The 23,900-nt window shown below is 28.8% G+C and overlaps 2 protein-coding genes across 2 annotated transcripts; both read right to left on the reverse strand.

Annotated features, from left to right (window-relative positions):
* Nucleotides 1–10,386: 10,386 nt before the first annotated feature.
* On the reverse strand, nucleotides 10,387–11,253 carry K444DRAFT_707604 (uncharacterized protein; the record flags this gene model as incomplete). Its single annotated transcript, XM_024888166.1, has 3 exons — nucleotides 10,387–10,641; nucleotides 10,697–10,940; nucleotides 10,985–11,253. Coding segments are annotated over 3 exons (768 nt in total), but the record flags the coding sequence as incomplete, so codon positions are not given.
* A 1,109-nt stretch (nucleotides 11,254–12,362) lies between these two features.
* K444DRAFT_479763 (uncharacterized protein) lies at nucleotides 12,363–14,378 on the reverse strand (the record flags this gene model as incomplete). Its single annotated transcript, XM_024872981.1, has 1 exon — nucleotides 12,363–14,378. A coding segment is annotated over one exon (2,016 nt), but the record flags the coding sequence as incomplete, so codon positions are not given.
* Nucleotides 14,379–23,900: the final 9,522 nt, after the last annotated feature.

Consider the following 23,900-nt stretch of genomic DNA (forward strand, 5'->3'; position numbering starts at 1 on the left):
TAGCTTTTTAATTTAAGGTTCTTAAGTTCTAATATAATATTTAATTTAAATATTTCTTTAAATTATTTTATTATTTTAATAATTTAAAAGTATTTTTTTTTAAAAATAAATATAAAGTAATAAGTATTTTAGAAATTATATTTAAATACTTGAGTTTCATAAAACTAATATTATAATTATTATATATATTATTTTATAAGTTAAATAAGTTATATTAAATTAAATAGAGATTTAAAATAATTAGTTTAATTTAATTTTATTATTATAATTAATAATAAATTTGAAGTTATAAAAATTATATTATTATTATTAATATTTAGTTTATTAAAGTAATTTTTATAAGTTCTTTATTTAATTTAATTATTTTAATATAATTTCTTATAAGTTTTTTATTATATAATTTCTTTAATTTTATAATTATAATTTATTTTAATTCTTTTTAATTATTAAAAGTATTATTAATAAATCTATTACTTAATTTATTAATAAAGCCCTTTCTTTTATTTTATTAATTAAGTATATTTTTTTTAATAAATTCTAAAAGCTTTTTATTTCTTTATTTTTTATTACTTATATTAAATTATTATAATTATTTAATATAGTTATTTATATTTTTAAGTTTTAAAATATATTTTAAAATTAAAAGTTTTATTTTAATTAAGATATAAATACTTATTTTTTAATTTTAATTTTTTAATTAATTATTTAAAAGCTTATTCTTATTTTATTTTAGTAAATTATTATTTTAAATATTATTTTTCTTAATTAATTTAGTAATTTATAAAATAATAGAAATAAATTATTCTGTTTCTTTTTTAAGCTCTTATTAATAAAAGATATCTTTATTAAATATAAAAACTTAAATCTAATATATATTAAATATTTAATATATTTATATAATATTATTTTAAATACTTATTTCTTTTTTTTAATTTCTCTATTTTTATTTATAAAATCTTATTTTAATTAAGTTTAAGATTAGTTATTAAATATATAATAAAAGTAAAGTTATATTACTTTAAGTAATTTTAAAACTAAAAGTTAAATACTTTATTTAATACTTATAACTTATATATAAGAGAATTTTATTATAAAGAAATATTATAACTTATATTACTTTAAGTTATATATTAATTAAAAATCTTATTTCTTTTTATATTTTAATAAATATATAAAGAATATATATTTCTATTTTTATTTAATATTTAAATTCTTTAATTATTAAAAATACTTTTAATTTAACTTTTTTATTAAACTTGTTTTTAATTACTAACTTTTAATAAAACTTATTATATATTTATTTAAAGTTAAATGAGTCTTAAAATATATTTAAAAAATAGTTTAAATAATTATTTTAAGATTATTTAAGTAATATATATTTAAATATAATATTTATATTTAAATCTTATTATATTTTCAATTTCTTTATTCTTATAGTTCTTAATAAGTATTTATAAAGCCTTAAGGCTTAAATATTTTATTTATATATATTATATTTCTTTACTATTATTTTTTAAATATAAGTAGTTTTTTAATTAATAATATATATTTCTTACTTTTTGTTTTATAATAAGAAATACTAGTACTTTTATTATATTTATTAAAAGTTTAAATAAAATACAAAAATAAGTAAAAATAAGCTTATATTTAAGAAATACTAAATTATATAATTATTTAAGTTATTTAACTATTATATTATTCTTTTAATTTATAAAATATAAAATATAATTATTTTATAATATTAGATATTTAATTTTAATAAATAAGCTTTAGAAATAATATTAATATAAAAACTTTTAATTATAATAATGTTTTTTAAAAATTAAATTAATAATAATAAATTTATTAACTTTATTTAAAGCTTTCTAAAATACTCGGGTTCTTTTTTTAATAATTAAAAGTATATTAGTTCTAACTTTTATACTTTTATTTAAGGTTATTTTTATAAAAGACTTAAATTTAAATATATAATTATTTATAAAAATACTTTTTAAAAATAAATAATTTATAAAATTAAATATAATATATATTCTTATATTTAGTTTTTAAATTATAAATATTAGATTTATAAAAATAATATTTATATTATTTAAAAAATATAATTTTAAAGTTTTTATAATATTTTAAAAGTTAATAACTTTATTTCTTAGTTTTTTTTATATTTTTTTCTATAATTATTTTTTAATTTCTAAATAGTTTTTTAATAATAATAAATTTTTTAAATTATATTTAATATATTTAGTAATTATAATTTTTTAAAAAAATATATAATTCTTAACTTTTTAAAAGTAATTACTATTTTAAAAAGTTTTATATTTAAGTATAAGTTAATAATTATAAGAATTTTTAAAGTTTTAATAGATTTAATACTTAAAGCTTTTAAATTAATTCTAAAAAACTCTTTTATATTTATTTAATATATTAGTTTATTAATTAAAATACCTGTTTTTAATAAGTATTATAAATATAATATATAAAAGTATAATATTATATTTAAATATAACTAATTAAGTTTATATATATATAATATATCTCTTAAATATATATAATAATATTATATAATATAAGACTTTTATTTTTCTTAAATATATTAAATATAACTAATTAAGTTTATATATATAATAATAATAAGTTTATTAAATACTTAATTTAAAGTAAACTTATAAGAAAAAGTAATATAAAAATCTTTAAATATTATAGTTTTTTAAACTTTAAATATTTTATAAATTTATTTTAATAATCTTTTATAATTTATATATATAATAATAATTATAATACTTATTATAAGTATTAATTAAACTTTTAATATTCTTATAAGTACTTAAAAAAAGATATTTCTCTCTATTATATTAATCTTAAAATATTATATACTACTTTAATTAAATTAAATAATAGTCTTTTATATTTTTAAATATAATTGAAATTAGAACTAGTTTTACTCTTTTTATATTCTTATTTCTATTACTTTATTATATTAATTATATATTATATATAAGTTATTTATTAGTATTTTTTTAAAAGATTATTTTATTAATTATTATTAATAAATATAAAGTTCTTTATATTAAAGTTAATTAACTTTTAAATTGTTTTAAAAATTATATAAAACTCTAATTACTTATATTACTTTAGTTAAAACTAATAATCTTTTAAGAATATTTTTTAAAAAAGTAATTAATATTTAATTATATTATATTAAGTTTTTTAAATTATTTTAAAAGAGTAAAGAGCTTTATATATAACTAAGCCTTTATTAAATAAATAGAATATTATAACTTTAGCTTAATTACTTATATTTTAAATATATTAAGAATATATATTTTATAATAATTTATAATAAAAGTACTTTAATTTAAGATTTAATTTAAAGTATTTCTATTATATAAGTATAAACTATTAAGTTATATTATTAAAATTTAAGTATTTTTTTATTATTTATATAAAAGATTACTTTTATATCTTTATTATTTATAAAGTTATTAAGATTTAAAAATCGTTAGTTTTCGCGATTTTTTATAAAGTTATATATAATAAGGTATTATATTTAGGCGGGATCTTAAGTAAGTATAATCTTGACTTATATAAAATAGAAATTCTTATAATTCCGTATTATATTTAATTTTAGGAAAAGTTTTATAAAAGTTAGATCTATTTCTTTTCTATTATATAAACTACTTTTAAAGAGTCTTAGAGCGTTTCGTTGAGATCTAGTATAATTTTCTAAACGAGGTAGTTTTAGTATTCCTTGCGTTTTAGTAGCTGGACAGTTTTCAATGCTGCTCGCCTTTGTATATGCCGTCCTCTGCCAAGGACGAATACACAAGAAACAACCGTTTCGGATTCTAGTCTCGCTAAGTTTAATTCCCCTGATAAGCTGCAATACTGAGCCGTCAGAACGATACTCGAAGCGAACTTGTGATTTTTCGTGCCGCTGTCCGTAGCAGGTCCGATTATTCAAATTGACGCCGATTTGTTCCACCCCGTTCACTGATACAAGCGATTTGGCAATCGGGGCTAAGCGAGGGGCCCGATTGCTTGATCGTCTACTTAAGCGAACCCCGTTCACTAATATGAGCGATTTGGCAATCGGGGCTAAGCGAGGGGCCCGATTGCTTGATCGTCTATTTAAGCGAACCCCGTTCACTAATACGAGCGATTTGGTAATCGGGGCTAAGCGAGAGACCCAATTCGCTAATAAAAAGGCCTAATTTTAAAATAATATATAACTTTCTAATAAAAAACAAAGGCCAGATTTCAATTAAATAAAAAACATTAATATTTATAAGAAACTTAGATAAATATTACCTAGATTAAATTCTATTAAAGATAAAAAGATTTATATAATTATATATTTTAAAAAATCATTTTATAATTAAAATAATATATAGTTCTAATAAAAGGCTTTAGTTAAATTACTTAAATAGTATTATTAACTAAATAATTTTTAATGGATCCTACTAATAGAATTTTATAAACCTATTAATTTGAAAATATTATAATATTTTCAAAATTCGCTCGTATCCGACTTCGGATTTATGAACCGGAGTTCACTTAAGTAGACGATCAAGCAATCGTGCCCCTCGCTTAGCCCCGATTACCAAATCGCTCGTATCAGTGAACAGGGTTCGCTTAAGTAGACGATCGGCCCAAAATGAGGCCTACCGAAATCACTATTACAATTATGCATCATTTCGCAAGCTCTGGAGAGAGGATCCGAGGACCCTAAGTATCCGGAAAGGACCACAATGCCTACTGCGATTGAACCCCGGAGACTTGATACTGAACTCGATGAAGGAGAAGAAAGCGATGGAAGCCAACAAAGCGGAAGTATTGGAGGCTAAGGAAAGCTCTGCGGAACTCCCGAGAACCTTGGATACTTAAGAAAATGACCGCAAAAGCGGGCAAAATACTCTATAATAAACCCACATCCCAAAAGAAAACTGAATATACTCGATGGTTAATTATAGCACCTTCCTTACCTAGTATTACAAGGGTAGGCCTGCATAATAAAAGACCGAAATAACTTACCGTAGGGTGGCTTGTAGGTTGGGTTCAACTCCCGATATACTGCTCCCGGTGGCGTGCACCCCTTTGGCTAGTGCTTATTTAAGTACTAGGAACCAAAAATCAACGATAATGCAGTTAAGTAGACGATCAAGCAATCGGGCCCCTCGCTTAGCCCCTATTGCCAAATCGCTCGTATTAGTGAACGGGGTGGAACAGATTCTGCCCGTCCCCATGGTGACACGTAGGGGCCGTGAGGCCTGATTTCTTAGCGGTCTCCAGAGCCTAAACTAAATCCAAAAATTAATCGGACAAGAGGATAGAGAGGCATGCCCTGCTAATACATTAGTGACAGGATCACCCTACCAGAGATGCGTGATCACGCGTTTGATAGCACAGCACACTGCCACAGCTGTTATCTATATCCAATTTGCTAAATATAAGGCAGGTACAAGTAATAATCTATTTAAACTAAAGGGCCGGATTGAGCTGGTGATACCGAGGCCTAGAACGTACTTACTACCACATTACTAAAACTTTGACTTAGCATCTTACACTTATACTTTCTTTACTTATCTTAAAATAAATAACTCGTAATTTATAATATCTTAAGAGATAGACTTACTAGATATACTTTTTTTATATTCCCTTTAATTTAGATTAATTAAAATCTCTTTTTAAGAGACTTTATTTTCGATTAAAAAATAAAAGTTCTTTATAATTATAACCCCTTATTAGTTACAAATTTGAAGCTATTTATATATCTTATTTCTTATAACTTTTTTAATTCTTAAGTTATAAAAAAATGTTAGTTTAAAATCAAGGATTTAATTAATAATAAATAGAGATATTTTAAAAAAGAGTATAATTAAGAGAAGACTATAAAAACTAGGAAAGAGAGGGGGGGAGGGGGGAATCAAGGGCCCCTAGTTAATTTAAGCGAAATAAGTAGCCGCTTATAAGGTCTCCTTAACTTCTTACTTTCTTTATATTAAATTTAGTTATTTATAAGAGATATTCTAAAAATAAACCTTATATAAAAGTATAAAATTTAAAGGAGAATTAAATAAATTAACTAAATTTTCTATAATTATTTTATTTTCTCTTTATCTTAAAAACCTAAGGGCAAGTGCCAAGTTGCAAGTCAAAGTTTTTGGTGATGTGGCAGTACAGGGGTTAAGGGCTTCAGTAGGTGGGGCCAATCTCCTTACGAGCCTGCGGACCAAAGTCCGTGTTTTTAGCGAGCGCACCATCATTAATTTAATGCCTCCTGCTACCCCACCACTCGATTTTAACCACCTTCCAGGTGAGGAAATTGAGACTAAACACAAGGAGGCGATACGCCAGTTGTATGGCTTTGGTAAGATACCAGTTGAGCTTCTTATGACGTGATACGAGCTGCCTAGGTCGACAATTGAGAAGATTTTATAATATGACGCGCTAGAGCGTACGCGAATCAGTCGAACTGGAAGGCCCTCCCTTCTCACTAATAAACAAGTCGACGAGATTATCGAGTACGCGTCTGAAACGTGGGAGTACCGAATCCTTGACTATACCTTGCTTCACGACGAACTTGGACTTGAATGCTCTGCGAAAAACCTCGAGAAAAGGCTCAAACAGTGAGGCTATTTCCGGTGCGTAGCTTATCAGAAACCCTACCTCACAGCAGCCCAAGTAATCGCGCGATTACTCTAGGCGATCACACACATATTCTAGACGAAGGAGTGGCTAAAAGTGCTCTGGTCTAACGAGATTACGTTTCTAGTAGGAGGTAGGACGGCAAAGCAGAGAGTGACGAGAAAGAGAGGGGAGCGAATACACCCGATGTGTATACAACACCAGCTTCACTATGGTCATACTACTCCTATTAACGCGTGGGGAGTAATTAGATATGGCTATAAGAGTCCCTTGATATTTGTCCACGGAACTAGTAAGAAAGGAGCCTTTATACAAAAGGATTACCTCTCCCAGGTACTTGCGCGCATTTAGCCAATTCTAGAGGCCTTTGCGGCAGTTACACACCTTCTTCGCCCCTCTGCAGAGCCCTTATTTATAGAAGATGGCAACGCAGCTCACGGGCATAAGTCTACTCGCAATTGCTGTGCTCGATTCCACACAGAGCATGGTATTATATTAATACCTCACCTGTCCACGAGCTCCGATATAAACTGTTGAAATTAGGGGCCTGAGGCCCTTAATAGGCTTAGTAAGCCCTGGAACAGAGCCTTAGGGGCTGTGTACTAATGGGGCTTAAGCCATAGGCTTATTACTGAGTAGATTATGCCCTGTAAGGTTGATACAGGGCATAATAAGCCCTGTGAGGCTAAATCAGTTCAGCTGAGGTTGAATGGTTCAGTATAAAGCTCTCTGGTTTAGGGGTTTAGTGCATGTGACTTAGGGGGTTCAGGGCTATATATACGGGCTACTTACCACTGTAGAACAGCAGTCAATTCAGTACGTTTTACTTGGTTTACATTGCAAGCACGTGTCCCTAGCTTTACTATTTAGCTAGTTCAACATAAACCCAATTGAGAAGTGCTGGCGGCGGATCAAGCAGGTATTGCACAGACGCCGCCAGCAGCCCACTACTAACGAGCCTAGTCAGATAAGTCTGTGTCTTACAGGCTACACCACGATTAAAAACATGAAATTTTTATCCACACCTAGTATTTAATTAGGAGTTGACCACCCATAGCGCTGCATTAATACAGTAACCCAATGCTCTTGCTTTAAAACTAGCTCATTTATCCAATCTTGAGGTATTCTGTCCCACTTTTCTAAGACTATAGCTTCTATCTCGGCTACCGTGGTCGGTTGTCGACGACGTCTGTATAATGCCTGCTTGATCCTCCTCTAACACTTCTCAATAAGGTTTATATCAGGGCTTGTAGAAGGATATGGCATTAAGATAATCCTATATATAGTACGCCATCTAGTATAGTAATTACGGGCTGATTTATAACCGTAAGCTGAGTTCCCGTCCTCTGTAAATAAGGGCTCGACGGCTGGACGAAGGAGGTATATAACGGCCGCAAATGCCTCTAAAATAGGCTATATATGTGGTATAAAGACTTATATAAGATAATCCTTTTGCATTCAGGCCCCCTTCTTACCAGACCTGCAGAGAAAGATCAAAGAACTCTTATATCTATATCTAATTGCTCCCTACGCATTAATAGACGTTATATAGCCCCGGTAAAACTGGTATTATATACAGGTCTTATAGTATCTCTCTCCTTCTTTTCGTATTACTCTTTGCTTTACCGTCCTACCTCTAACTAAGAATATAATCTCGTCTAACCAGAGGACCTTAAGCCACTCAACCGTCCAGAATATATATATAATTGCCCAAAGAAATCTGGCTAGAACCTATATAGCGGTAAGATATAGTTTCTGGCAAGCTATATATCTGAAATATTCTCTTTATTTGAGACGCGTGGCGAGGATCTGCGGCATATAAGGAAGCTTGAGCTCATTACGCAAATATATCCAATCTAGGTATTAATTCTCCTATATCTCTGACAAATATATAATAATCTTATTGACTCGAGCGTCGGTAAGTTCTTATAGTCGACCTGTTTGTATTGGGCGTATATATTCGGAGTGATTATACTCTAAAACGCGGCAAATTATAATATATCCGAGCTTATAGCGCTCTATAAGAGCTGGAATCGGTTTCTTTATAAAGCCATAGAGTTCGCATATTGCCTTTTTGTCTCCTGTCTCAATTTCAAAGCCTGGTTTATAGTCAAATTAAAGGGGGGGCATTAAAGGAGCCATAATTAGTAAGGTGTGTAATTTTTAAATTCGCTCGCTAAAGTGCCCTGTATAATATAGACTTATCTGACTAGGCTCGTAACCGAAGTCCCGCACCAAAGCACGCTCCGCTTTACTAAAATCCCTCTAAAACCCCTCTCTTTAAAAGTTAATATCTTAACTTATAACGCCTTTATAAATAAGCGACTTTTTATTAATAGTAGAGAATTAGCTTTAGATTAGTTTACTAAAAATAAAATAGTTAAAGTAAAACTTTTATTAATTAAGTCTTTAATTAAATTTAAAGTTAGTTTTTAGTTTTTATTTTTTATTTTTTATTTTTTATTTCTTAATTAATTAAATAATTATTAATAGAAACTTAAAAGTTTCTTATATATAATATTTAGTATATATAAAGTTAATAAGTTATTATATTTTTCCTTAAAAGTTAAAATTTAAAAGATATTAAATTAAAGATATAAAGAAAAATTATATTTAAATATATTAAAAATAATTAATAAAAGTTATAACTTAAAACTAAATTATACTAATATTATATATATAAGGTCTTATATATAAGATAAAAAAAACTTAAAACTATTTTTTATATTTTTATAATTAATTTTATTTAAATATTTTTAAATAAAAAGTTATTATTATTACTTTTTAAGTCAAGGTAGTAGTGTTTTGATCCCCGGATCCGGGATAATTATATCGCTGTTTTTAGGGGTCGGAACACCAAAACTAAGCGAGCATCATTAGGGGCTGCCAAATATAGAGGACCTTATCGCCATCACCATGGCTGTCGCCTAGACAGCCTCAACATCATCCTCTTTAGTAGTATCATCATTTGAACTCGACGTCCTTCTCCCGCGTCGAAACATGGCTTCGCATAGTGAACAGAGCAGGCCTCAGCTGACACAGTCATTCGTTCCTCTCCGATCTCAATACCTAATCTTCCGTTCCCGCAAGCGCGTCCGCGTCTCTGTGGGCAGATCTCAGCTCGCGGGTCCAGCCGTCCTCTATCGCCCTCTATCGCCCTCCTCTTCTGTCGACGTCCCTCACTCCCCCTCCGAAGTTAAGCCAAGGCCATGGCAGTCGACATCTAGCGCCGACTATCCCTAGTCCGAAATGACATCAACTAATCTAATTATAAAGGAACCGCTTGGGTCGTAAGAGCGCCTCTCATAATTCTATATGTTTTAATAACCCGAGAAACGAATTAAAATCAAACACCTGGTTCTTTCGGCTCTCTTTCTATAATCTTTCTAGTGGAGCAGACTGCTATTTCGGACTAGTGGCGATTAGAGAGCTAGCAAATGAAGATCTTGTATTATTCTAAATGTAACAAATCCACTTTCGAGACTTCAATAACTTAGTAAGGCCACACGCTTTTGGTTGCCAGTGATGATTCAAATTGGGCCTCCAAACCAGCGCCACGTTTTGTGGGCCTACTCTAGTACATGTGATTACTCGTCCAGTAAAGCAGCCAATTTCTACCTCACTATTAATTTATACATGACTTGTCCCAGAGACAAATACAACCAGAATAGTGGCATACCTAGATAAAGAACGAGATTAGTCTTTTGGGTTTCGAGACCTCTCTTAAATTTGGGAGGATCCTACTTACGTAGCCCCAGATACAAACATTGCTCCGGTGTTTGCTTTAGTCAGGCCGGACAGAGTAATTATGAAGAAAATCGATGCAATCACGATGACAACTATTCGAGATGTTATGCCGCTCAGTGCATTGCAGATAATGACTGGCACGAATAATAAAACGACGAGGAGCACTATAATCAACGTCCTGGTCAGCCGGGTTAGGAGCACACCCGAAAATATGTAGACGTGGGGGTCTCTTGAGCCAGCAAGTGAACTGTTCTGCAGAAAACATTTAACAACTCTGTATGAGCAGTCTTGTGGCAGAAGTCCTTACGCCACGGAATCTCGGATGAAAACGGATGAGGAAATCTTCCACCCAAGCCTCCAGTCGCGTCAAAGCAAGATCATCTGAGAATGCCATGCTCATCAAATCGGGACCGTTTGCCAAATAGGCCGTTTCTTCTCGCGCTAAACATGCGTTCCCTTTGACCCAGTTCTGCAAGTTTAATATATCTCGAGGCTTTGCGACGTCAAAACTAATCATTCTATGATTTCTTTCCACAAATTCGTCTGCAAGTCTGTTACCAAGCTTCTCATGCCAGGAATAGACTTGTTAGAGAACAGCTTACCGTAGTCAGCCAGAGCAACATCTATATCTGAGAGAACCGCTGTCCGCTGAACATTGTTATCGCACCGGCTACTACCAAGAAATAGAGCGGTGGTCTCCTCTGTATCGATTTCTGCTAGTTGCCTTTCGAGCATCGATAGCCTATCTTGCTTCAGTAGAAGCAGTCGGGCACGTAGATTGGAGAACCGGCGACAGAGCTGGAATGAGTTGTGAGACGCAACCAGTGCCGAGAACCGGGGATATCCAGGACAATAATCTTCGACTAGAAAGAGTTAGCAAGGAAACACAAATATCTCATTCAAAGCATTTCATAAGCCTGGGAACTGGAATTACTCTGCTGTATTCTTGTCTCGCAGGTTCTGCTCCCGTCAAAATATTCTAAGAATCGCCCCTTCCAAGATACAAAAACCTCTTGAAAGATTCTCGTCGACATAGCGGCTCAGATTGAGTTTGCCTTTTATCAATTAAAGAGGTGCAATTTCGATAGTGGTATATTGAAGAATCTTATCAATTAGGCAGCGTCATAACTCTGTGTCGGTAGAATTATATGGATGGCAGACCAACACCTGAAAATCAAAGCAGGGCATAATTAGTCAGTTTTAACAAAGCTAACGGCAGTAGTGAGGCTTGCGTCTGACAATGCATAGCCAATAAATAAATAAGGCTGTCGCATGCACCACGGTAGCATTGCTACCTAATCATTAATGGGCTCTTTATAAACCCCTGCCCAGCTCCAATTCAATGGTAAACACGTTTCATTCCCGGAAAACACTCAAAGTGAAGAGTGCCAATCGGGCTAATTGATTAACAACCAGTGCCGCCGAATTATCAACTTTGTGGGGAACAGTTCATCCTCGGAAAGGCTGTAGCCGGCCTTACTACCTCATGAGCCAGCTAGCAGTATGTCGGATTCTAAAGGGTGAGTTTCAATCTGCTATGGACGATGGATATTCTAAGCTCTTTTTAAATAGGGATGAATCTCCTAACTTTACTTTCTGCGACGATGGCGGCCGCGCTAAAGTAAAAGAATATAAGTTTGAAGTGAGCCAATATATCGAAATATTGCGATCGCTGACAACACGTATAGATAAACAAATTTCTGCCTGGCGTCCCGGTTTACCTTACTCGTGGTAGTACACGTGAAGGACCGTACAAAATATCATCATCACCTAGAGCAGGAAGATACATTCTCTGTGACGAAAGGGGAGCGCTAGTCAATGGCGAAATTGAAGTAGAAGAAAGAGATTTAACGGCAGCATGAATGTTTCTGAGCACTAAATGAAATGATATCTTAGATATTTCATCGGTCAAATTTCTATCTCAGGCGAGACTATTTGTTTGTGTCAGTCGTTGATACTCCAGTGGTCTCTATAGCTGTGTGTATTATGAAGTTTGAAGTTGCCCATTCCCCATCTTCCATCCTATCACCAGTTTCTGTACCTCGATTCGGTATGGCCATCTCTGACAGGAAATTCGATAGGTTACTCTGACGGTCGCGGCTTGGTCCACTGGCTCCTTCCCATGACTTGCCCAAAGAAATAGAAGGCAGTACCAATGCCGAAAATGAGATTGGCTTCCTAGTAATGAATAATTTCAGGATATCTTTGCAGTGATGTTGTCCTTGGGCTATAAAGAAATCCGAGACAGTCATTTTCAATTCTGCTATCTCCTGTCGACCCGAATGTCCCTGCTTCTCATCCTTTGGAAGCACAACTTGATAGTCCCCTTCACCCGAATCGAGTGGGAGGATTTCTACCTGCCAACGTGGCCCAAGATAACATAGAGCGACATATATCACCGTTTCCCCAGTGTTTTCAATCGATAAGCGTAATGTGTCATTATTCTTGACATTTTGAAGGTCTGTCAATCGGAGAGGTTCACCATCAGGACCAATGGTTTCAATAGTGACCGAGTACTGAAGCGTTGTAGTTGGATTTCGGTTCTCAATCCCTTCGATGTATTTAAAGGTTGCTAGGTGTTCCAAGAGATCCATTACACGATTTAGTGATTCGTCACTACCGACGTGTACCGTAGGTAGACAAATGATCCTCTTGTACGAGGTATCCAGAATTTGGTATTCGTCATCATCATTGCGTGAAACGTTGAAAATGGAAGGTTCCCCTTCTACTTCATCAGTAGAAAAGCGCAAAAAACGTCTCCGTCTCGCTGCTGCCATCCACAGTGTCGTGTCATCAACGTGGGCCATAAGTCTTACATAAATTTTCCGTGGAGAAAAATTCATGACTGGCCTTGCCACCCATCCTGTTGTATCCCGATCTGTGGGAGATTGTGAGTTAATTTCCGCCACTTCCGATGTGAGACTGAGAACATTGGTCACTTTGACCTTTGCAACAATCTGTTCTTGTTTCCTTGTAGTGTCTGCCAAAATTCCGAATGAATAGGCGTCGTACAGGTCGCCTTTAAATACCCCATGGATAAGTCCAGCTTCCAAATACAGGGTGTTGCCAGGATGTTTCTTGAATATTGGGATATACGTCCGCGGTGCTGAAACGAGAGTTCCCCAAAAAGATATATCGTTATTTCCAAAAAGCATTGGATTTTGTCGCGGCCAATAAGCATGGAACCGGGAACGAACTTGTTGATGAAGTGATTGATTTGTAACTTCTGAGCCACCAGTCTCCAAAGATGCAAGCGCACGAAGTAAAAAATATGACAAGGCTTCGTGTCTGTCTCCTGCTTGTTCGAGTTCATAAGCTGTTTCGTGGGGTCCGCATGCTGTAAAAACTGCATATCCAGCCGGATTAAGGAGTGTTTTCAATTGCCAACGAGGATCACGTAGAGTGGATGACCCGTCCTGGTATCCGAGATCGATGTCTATGAAAGGTGGGAACGCGGCATCGATAGCACTATCGTAGTCAGTGCCTCTAATATTGGGCTGATTGGGGTCGTCGCTTCTTGTGACGCTTCCAGAGTGGCAGCAGTCGAGAACAACTCTGATGTGCAAACCCTTCTTCGCCATTTTATCTAGCATGCACGCCAACTCCAAACCCCGAAGGTAGCGACTTCCATGAATATCGTCAAAAAGCACCAGGGCTAGATCGATTTTGTTTGTTTTGTTGTATTTCGAAGAGGAACTCGGTACTTGCGTCCCATGTCCTGCGTAGTGAAAGTACACAATATCCCCTCGATTTGCTTGGGCGGTTATCTCTTCAAGTCGGGTTGTCAAATTTTTGAATGTGGGCCAAAGCTCTGGGCTTTCAGCTGGATGAGATGAGCTAGAGTCAAGAGGCACACTGGCTGTAAATGTGTCGACATGTACATGCTTTGACCTAGCTGTGAGATACTGCTTGATATCTCCAACGTCTCGAACGCAGCCTTTCAAATGCTTGTCTTTCACATAGAAGTTGATGCCGACCAACACCGTCCAAGTTTTCTTCACTGCAAGATCTTTGTCGCTCATTTTATCGGAGGCTGTGACAAGAGTTTTCGATCAACCTGAATGCATGGAGTTGTAGAACTCGGTGCAGCATCCTCCTAGCAGGCAGCAATCATAGCACGAACCAGCCTGCGCACTGCGTGCTATGGTGATTGGTAATAAACACATCTTTGGCATGAGGTGGCGAAACAGGGAATTCTACCAATAAGATGACTGAGTTAAATCTTGGCTTTACCAACACATAGACATTATTACATAAATCGTATAAATTAAGATATTAAAACTAATTAGAATAAAGAATTAAGATATCCAAAGCCAAAAAGAGCAAAAGCTATCATATCTAATCTAAACGAGATCGCGTAGCGGTAAATTTCGTTTATGCCTTAGGCACCTAGTTTCCATATTCACCAGTCAATGCCATGACTCGCCCACGTGATATTCGTCGCTACCTACTGTGATTGGAAAGGTTAAACAGGACGTAACGTTTCCATTCCTGTACATTCGGGGCCTTTAATAGGCTCGAACGAGCTTACGTAATTCCACGTATAATTAGATTACATATAAAAGCATAATTAGAAATTATATTCTCTCCTACTTAAAAGCAAACTTACTCCTGAAATTCATATAAAACGAGAGAATATTAAAACTACTTGCTATAATTCTGTATTAATTAAATTCCTTTTTATAAAAGAAAATTACAAGGCTCCTCAAATAGCTTCTTTTTATTTCAAGATTCTTTTATCTAAAGGAGTTCTTACTATTACCTCTTTTATATATTAAATCGAATAAAAAGAATCTATTTTTATATGTTTTTAACCTATATTCTACTTATATCTTTCTTTTCTAGCTTTTGCCAGATTCATTTAAATATAATTAAGATTCGTTTATATTAGAAAGATTTAATTGAGTATATTTCAAGTAGTTCTATTTTAGTAATTTCTATTAAATAGGCTAATTAGAGCTCTAGAAATTCGTTTAAGCAAGTATAAAAAAGTTTCTTTTACTCGTTTATAATTCTCTCTTTTTTCTATTAATAACCTTAATACTACTATTTCAAGTCTTTATATTTCAGTTATTTTATAAGTGTTTTAAGATTCTCTATATATATTTTTTTCTTAAGCTATTTTCTAGTTTAATTACTCGCTTATATCTATTTCCTACTTTTTTCTCTTTTTTCTTTTAGCTTCTATCTTCTGGCTTTATATATAAGTTAGTACTATAAAGCTTTTTTATTTTTTTCTTATTTTCTTAGTTTATATTTATATTACTTTTATAGCTAATATAGATATTATTTCTAGTAATTATACTATAGGTTTTAGAAGTAGTAATTCTAATAATAGAGGCAAGCCTTTTTATTATTCTAGTATAATTAGTAAATATAAGGGTTTTATAAATTATATATTCTAATTCCTTATTTAAAACTAATTTCGCTCGAAAAAAAGCTAAATTAGTAAGAAATCGAGATTGAAACTATTTTTTAAATAATTTATTTAAAGGCTTTTTATTAGCTTTATATAAATATTTAAGTTTATTAAGAACTTAGCTAATATAAAGAAAAGTTAATTAATTTCTATAATTATTTCTCTATATTTAAAGCTAGTTTTTTTCAAATTATAGAACTAGTAAATAATTAAAAAAAAATTTAGTTTCTTTTCTTAATATATTTCTTTTTATAAGCCCTTAAATAATAAGATTTCTATTTCTTCTATTAATTTTCCTTTTCTATTTAATAGCTTTTATACTAATTATTATTAGAATAGCTGAGATTCTTTATATTTTTTTTTATTTAAATAAAAATATATTTCTTTCTTTAGTTTTTTTCTTAATTTAAGCTAAATTCTAGCTCTAGTTTTTTTATTTTTTATTACCTTTATATATCTTTATACTAAAATACCTTATATAATTATATTTAAATCGGATTCCGGTTTAATTTAAATATTTCTAATAGTATTAAAATAGCTATAAATAAATAGTAAAGTATTATTAATATTTTTTAATATTTAGAAAATCATTTTATTTTAGATTATATAGTTTTTAATATTAGAAAAGACTCTTTTTCTAATAATAATAATAATTAAATTATTTCGAATAATAAAAATATATTTAATTTAGGTAATTTAATAATAGGTTTTTATTTTCTTTAATTATAAACGGGCTCTATTTCCTAAATAGAAATAAATAAATATATCTGCTTTAATTTAAATAATTTCTAATTAAGAGAATTTATAGCTTCTATAATAGCTAGTTATTCTTATAGCTATATTCGATTCTGTTCTAATAAATCTATTATAGATATATAATTAAATAATATATAGATTTAGTTATTATTTTATTCGAATACTAGAAGTTATTTTAATATTTTTAATTTTCTTTATTTATAGTCTAGATCTTTTATAAATTTAAGTTCTTATTCTAAATTTCCTAAATTCTTTAATTTTAATTATAATTAAGCTTCTAAAGCTTTTATTTAGAGGTTTCTTAGTCTGTTTTTAATATCTATCTAGCCCGAGTAATTAAGAATCTTTTTTATATTTATAAGCTTTTTTAAATTTATATAAGAACTTTGAAACTAAACGTAATTAAAATAATTATTAATTCTCTAGTTCTAATTCTAGTAAAAAGAAATATTATTAAATATTTATAGACGGGACTAGTATAGAATATATTAGGGATTTTAGGATTTTAAAAAGTATATATATAATATTAGTAAAAAATTTAGTAATTAGAAAAATAAATATTTGAGCTAAAGGCTATTTATTTAAAATTCTTGGGTTTTATTTATAATAATTTCTCGTAAAAAAATATAAAATGATCTTATAAATATATGTAATATTTATTTAATTTATTATATGATTTTTTATAAAAAAATAAAATTCTTATTTTTAAATATTATATTTTCAAGTATTATAATTAGTTCTATTTTATTTTTTATAAGAATTAAAGATTTCTTTAATTTATAGCTTATATAAGTTTTTTATCTAGTTTCTCTAACTAGAGAAGATTTTGGTTTTATTACTTATATATTTAGTAGTTTTTTTATTACTTTTAAAAACTCTTTTAGATATTTTCTTTTTCTTTTAATTAGTTATAAAAGCTTAATTTTCTTAGTTTTATTTGAAATAATTACTATTATTTTTAGGATTTTATTCGAGAATTTCTTTTTTATAATAGGTTTTATAATTATAGATTTTAGTATTTAGTTTAATAAAATTATAATACTATATATAGACAAGTATATAATTTTATTTTTTTATATAGATTTATTTTTTTCTGTTTCCGGCCGCTTTATTAATTTATTAATTAGGAACTCCGAAATTTTTTTAAGGAAAATTACTATTAGAATCTATAACTAGCTTTTAAATACTTAATTAAGGCTTAAGCAGACTTATTTTAGAGAGATATAAAAAGATAGAAAAACTAAAAGAAAAGAGAATTCCTTAACTAGTTTTTATTTAATCTCTTTTCTTTTTAGCTTTTTTTAATATTTTATTTTTAATTAAAGCTTATTAAAAAGAGCTTAATTAATATAGGTATTATTAAGTTTTCTCTATTCTAATTTAAACTAATTTAGCCTTCGAATTAAGAAGTTTAATTATTCTCATTTATAAAGAGTTTCTAATTTCTTATAAAAATATATAAAAATTCTTTCTTATTTAAATATATTTTAAATATCTTTTAAAAAATTAATTAAATTATAAAGTTTATATAACTAATTAAAGTTATATATTATATTCTAACTTCTAGTTTCTTTATTAACTATATTCGAATATAATTATATAAGTTAATTTCTATAAATAAGAGATTTAAGAATTTTTTTATAAATATCTTATAAATTATATATTTTAATTAGAATAGTAAATATAATCTTATAGAAACCAAACTACTTTAATTTAAACTTTAATAGAGATTTGTTTTATATAAGAATATAGATTTCTATTAAAATGTTTTTATTTTTTTTTAAGAATTTAATTTTATATAATATATATTTTAATGGCTTTTTTTTATTAAGAACTTATTATATATTAATTAAGCTTTATTTATAATAATATATTTAGTAATTATTTCTTCTAGATAAGTTTTTTAATTATTTACTAGTTTGGCTTTATTTGGATTTCTAGAAAGTCTTGAATTTATTCTAAATAGAAAAAAGAATAAACTATATTTATTAACTAAATAGATTTTACTTTATATAATAAAAAAGTATTTAATATAAATATTTATTTCAGAATATAACTAGCTTATTATATAAATATTATATAAGTATTTTTTCTAATATTCTATTAAATTATTTAATTTTCCTATTAATTTATAAATAATATAAAATAATTATATAATATTAGATTTTTATTATCTAAAGAAAAATATTTATAGCTTCTAATATTAGATTTGAACTATTATTTATAAAAATCTTATTCGAAGTTCTATAAATAATAAAAATCTCTTTTTAAATAAAATTTATTATATTTTAATATATAATATCTTTTAATATTTAAATAATAGGCCAGTCTATTAATTATTTAATAGTTATAATAATCTATTAATTTCTAAAATAGATTCTAGATAGAATTCTAATTAAGTTAATTAACTATTATTTAAAGAACTAGATATTCTTTCTTTTAAAAGAATTTCGAAGCCCTTTATTTATTTCCGGGCGAGAATCTTTTATTATTTAATAATTGAAATATATATAAATTTAATTTTAGATATTTTTTTTAATTAAGAACTATTAAGCTTTTAAATAAAGAATTCTATTTAATTCAGGCTAACTAAAGTATTTATATTTCTTATAAATTTGTTCTTATTAGTACAGCTATTCCTTTGGGAGTCACGTGCATAGTCACGGGACACGGGACACGGGATATGGGCAATAGGATATGGGTAATAGGATATGGGATACGGGATATGGTTATGTAACCTCGCATCTCATTAGTAACTCGACTAGTAGACTAGACCCCTTTAGGCTTAGCAGATTTAGGGATCACATATTAATACTATAATACTGCGATCCCTACTTCTAAATAATAACTTTACTAACTATACGCAAATAGCATTCTACGACTTATATAATAGTGCCATGCGTTACTAGTAAACCGACACTAATCAGTTTGCATTCAGATCAGAACAAGACCTATTTAGTACTTACAGATCAGAGACAGAACAGTTATGCTAAAAGAGGCATCCGGTGGCCCTTAGCAATATTAATCTAACTATATCAAAGGGGGGAATTACCTGTTAACTCCACGAAAAAGCATCCGCTGGCCTAAGGGAAAAGACTCTAGTTCTTGCCAATTAATAAGCGGTCAGCCATTTGACCACCCAACTATTTAACTTCTACTATCCTTTAAAACCAACTTCTTTTGGCCTCAAGACTACCTTCTTAGAAACCATCTTTTCCACTTATATAATACCCGTATCTACGGGACCCTCTCTCCGGAATATACGCCCTATATATGCCCTTAAAGCTCTTTAAACTACTACTTCGATTTTACTATTAAATCGAGTCCTTCGAGCTTTAGACCCTCCCGGAATCATAATATTTCACTTCCTAAATTTCTCGTTACAGACGAAATATTTACTTTAATACCTATAATATCCCTAGATATCTAGGGCATCTGGTATCTGAACCAGGTATCTAGTATCTTAACCAGGTATCTGAACTAGGTATCTGGTATCTAAACCAGGTATCTGGATACCTTTACTACCGAACCCTACTACAAACTACCTTACCCTTAAATCCCTCTCGCTACGAACCATATATATATATACCGGGAAGGGCTTAGCCCTAAGGATTCGGGATAGCGAACCTTTGGGATAAATATAAGCAGATAAAGAAATAAAAGAATAGTATTAATCTGGCTAGCTCTGACTATAAGGAAATCCTGGATTACCTTAATACCAGATTATTCTAGTATAAGGTAAAGAAGTTAATTAATAAGAATCTTTGGGAATTATTTAAGAAGGATTTTAGTAACTTTAATCTCGAGATATTTAATTAACTAGATTAATATATACTATACTAATTACGAGCTACTTTGTAATATAGTAGTATTTATATTAAATATAATTATAGTTACTTTACTATTATATAGTTCCTAGTTAATACTATTTAGAGAGAAAAGTAATATATGTAGACTACTAATAATATTATTATTACTAGATAAAACCTTAAAGCGGGCCTTATTACCTTATTATATATATTCCTAAATAATAGTATTATAAGAAATCGATATATTAAACTAATTATTACTTATATTTCCTTATAACCTACTACTTCTTTATTATCTATAATTGCTTCTACTAGTACCGGACTATAGAAAGCTAAAGCTAATAATCTCTTATTACCTCTATTATCTCTAAACGGCCCTTTAGCTAGCCCTCTTATTATAAAGCTAATTAAAGAAGTAGTAAAGATATATACTAAGATATAGAAGTATAATAGAACTAATAATAGTTTTAATTAAAAACTCGCTATTTTCCTTAATATTTACTAATATATAAAGCTTTTATAAAAGGTATTAGTAAGAGCTTTTCTTATTATATTAAAGAAACTAGTATAAGATTACTTTTATAATAACTAGCTCTTTTAATATATATATAAAGAGGCCTATATAAATATTTATAGCTTCTTTAAAGGCCCTAGTTTCTAATATTAAAACGTAGACAAGTAAAATACTATTATAATAGTAATTATAATAGCTTAATACCCTAAAAAGATAATATTTAAACTTATCTAGTTACTAATTAATAACCTATATAAATTATAATATAGACTAGTACTTGCCCTATAAAATACCGAATTCCTATATAATAAGATTATTACTTTCTATTAAGATATACTAGTATACTAATATATAGTCTCGAATTCTTTTCCTAATCTTAGCTAACTTATTAATAAGCTCTAATTATTTATTACTATTTATAAGAAGAAATAATAGATTAATACCGAGATTCTCTTTATTAATTAATAATACTATTCTCAAAACCCTTTAAATAACTGTCTGTCCGGAAATTATTAATACAAACCTAGCTATAACCTCGAAATCCGTAATAACTACTTTAAATCCTGTAATTATAATAATTATATTCCGAAGTTATATTTTATATATAAGAAACCCGAATACTACTTATAAAAGCATATACTAGAGAAATAAGAGACTAAAAAGGCTTGATTTAAGAATAGAAACATTTACTAATTTAGATTCCGAAATACCTATAACTTTAATAAATACTTTAGTAATACTTATATATAGTATATTACCGAATTTAAAAAGAATAAAAATAATAAAAATAATAAGAATAAACTAGTAAGTAATACTTTTAAAGCCTTACTAGTAAAAACAAATAAAGGAAAGAAATATTATTCTAATTCCTATTTTACTTCTATTAAGAGCTTCCTAGCTATTCTTATAGCCTCCGCTTCTACTATTTCTATAACTAATACTCTTATAAATAATCTCATTTCTCTTTCTCTTATATATTAGATAATAGGCAAAAACCATACCTTAGAGCCTATTAAATAAATAAAAGATATCCAGATATTTATAATTAATAATATATTAAGATATAATACTTATTACTTTTATAGAGTTATAATTAATACCAGAGCCTCTAGATTCTTAATTACTAGTTCTAACTAATTCCAAGCTTTATAGCAGACTAATAATAGTATCTAACTTAATAAAACTACTAAAGATTAAGTTAATATCTAGTTTAATATTAGATCTATAATAATAAGAATACTAATTAGGTAAGTATAATTCTATATTATACTTATAAAAACTTTATTTTTACTTAGCTTAGCTAATATAAATAAGCTAGAAATCTATTTTAATAATCTTACTAATTATCTTATTACTTCTAATAAATGCTTTATACCTATAATATAATGTTTTAAATACTTTTTCCTATTTTGAAATACTATTTTATAAAGCTTTATTTCCGAATTCTTTATTTATAATCCCTGCTTTCTTATAGAAATTAAATTATAATATTTATATTACTATTTTAGTTATTTATTTATTAGTAAGCTCTAAAATATACTAGAATAAATAGGCTATAATATTAATATAGAAGCCCTTAAATACTTTACGAAATATTATAAGTAATACTAGAAATTCAAATAATTACTAAAATAATTCAAGTTTAATCTAAGAAATAATATTAGCTTTAATTATTCTATTATTATTAATATTTTCTATATTTCTAGTAAGCTTATACTTTATATTATTAATAAAGGTACTTAATATTAAGCTAGCTAATAGCTTTAAAATATTAGTATATTATATATTTGGGATATCCTAAAATAATATTAGATTAATACCTATATAGGCCTTTCTAATTAAATTATAATAGATACTAGAAAGTAGTTTACTAATAAGGAATTCGCTTAGCTTATAAATATTATAGGAATCAAGATTAAAATCATTTCTATAGAAGCTTATAATTTTATCGGAATTATAGAATACTACTATAACTTAATTTAATATATTTATTTTATTATTACAAATGAAATTAATAGAATTAATAAGAATATTATACTTTAAATAGCCTTTAAGGCTATTAATAATTCTGCTAGACCTAATGGTATTATTTTAATTCTCTTAATTTATAATACTTTACCTTAAATAACTAAATATAATATCCTATTACTAATTATATTATAGTAATTAGTAGTATTTAAGAAAGTAATAGTAGAAATTCAGAAGCTTTAAGCTAGATACCAGATTATAAATACCCGAAATACCCGAAATAGTTCTAGTACTACTAATATTTATAAACTTTCCTTAAATTCGGATATTCTTATATAATATAAAGGAAATACTAGTTAATCTAGTAATTAGGATAGGCTATATAAGCTAGTAGCCATTAACGGAGAGAACTATATACTAGCTTTACTATATAGTAATATTACCTTTTATTTAACCTCTATAAAGCCCTTTTATATAGGAGATATTAAGGTTATTACTAATAGCCCCGAACCTAAACCTGTTCCCGAACTCTATAGTAAGGCTAAAGGTAATACAGGTATAATTCCTCTTATTATTCCTGCTATTTTACTAAAGTATAATAGAAGACACTTGTAATAGATACATATAATGGCATATAGACAGGTATTAGATATCGTGGATCTAGTTTCCTATTTTAGGTAAAGCTTGTAATCGGAATTATACGGGCAATCGGAATTATACAGATTATATAGGATCGTATTTCCTAGTTAAGTAAAGTGCTTTGCAGGCTTGGCTAAGTACTAGGGAATATATAGAGAGACGCTTCTAGCTTTGGAAAGGGATATCAATTAGTCTTTTATTAGAATCGATTCTTGGAATTAGTTATACTTATAAGTATTACTCTATAGCTTACTTACCTTAACTACTTATATATTACCCTACTATTATATACCTTATATTCTAATTAATTCAACCTTCGGAGAGCAGTTTATTATAAGGTAGTCAAGCTATTAATAGATAAAATATTAATAGTTAGAGTATTAACCAGGAGAAGTGCCTCTACTAC

Source organism: Hyaloscypha bicolor (genome assembly GCF_002865645.1).
Source record: "Hyaloscypha bicolor E unplaced genomic scaffold K444scaffold_182, whole genome shotgun sequence".
In the NCBI taxonomy this organism is placed as follows: domain Eukaryota; kingdom Fungi; phylum Ascomycota; class Leotiomycetes; order Helotiales; family Hyaloscyphaceae; genus Hyaloscypha; species Hyaloscypha bicolor.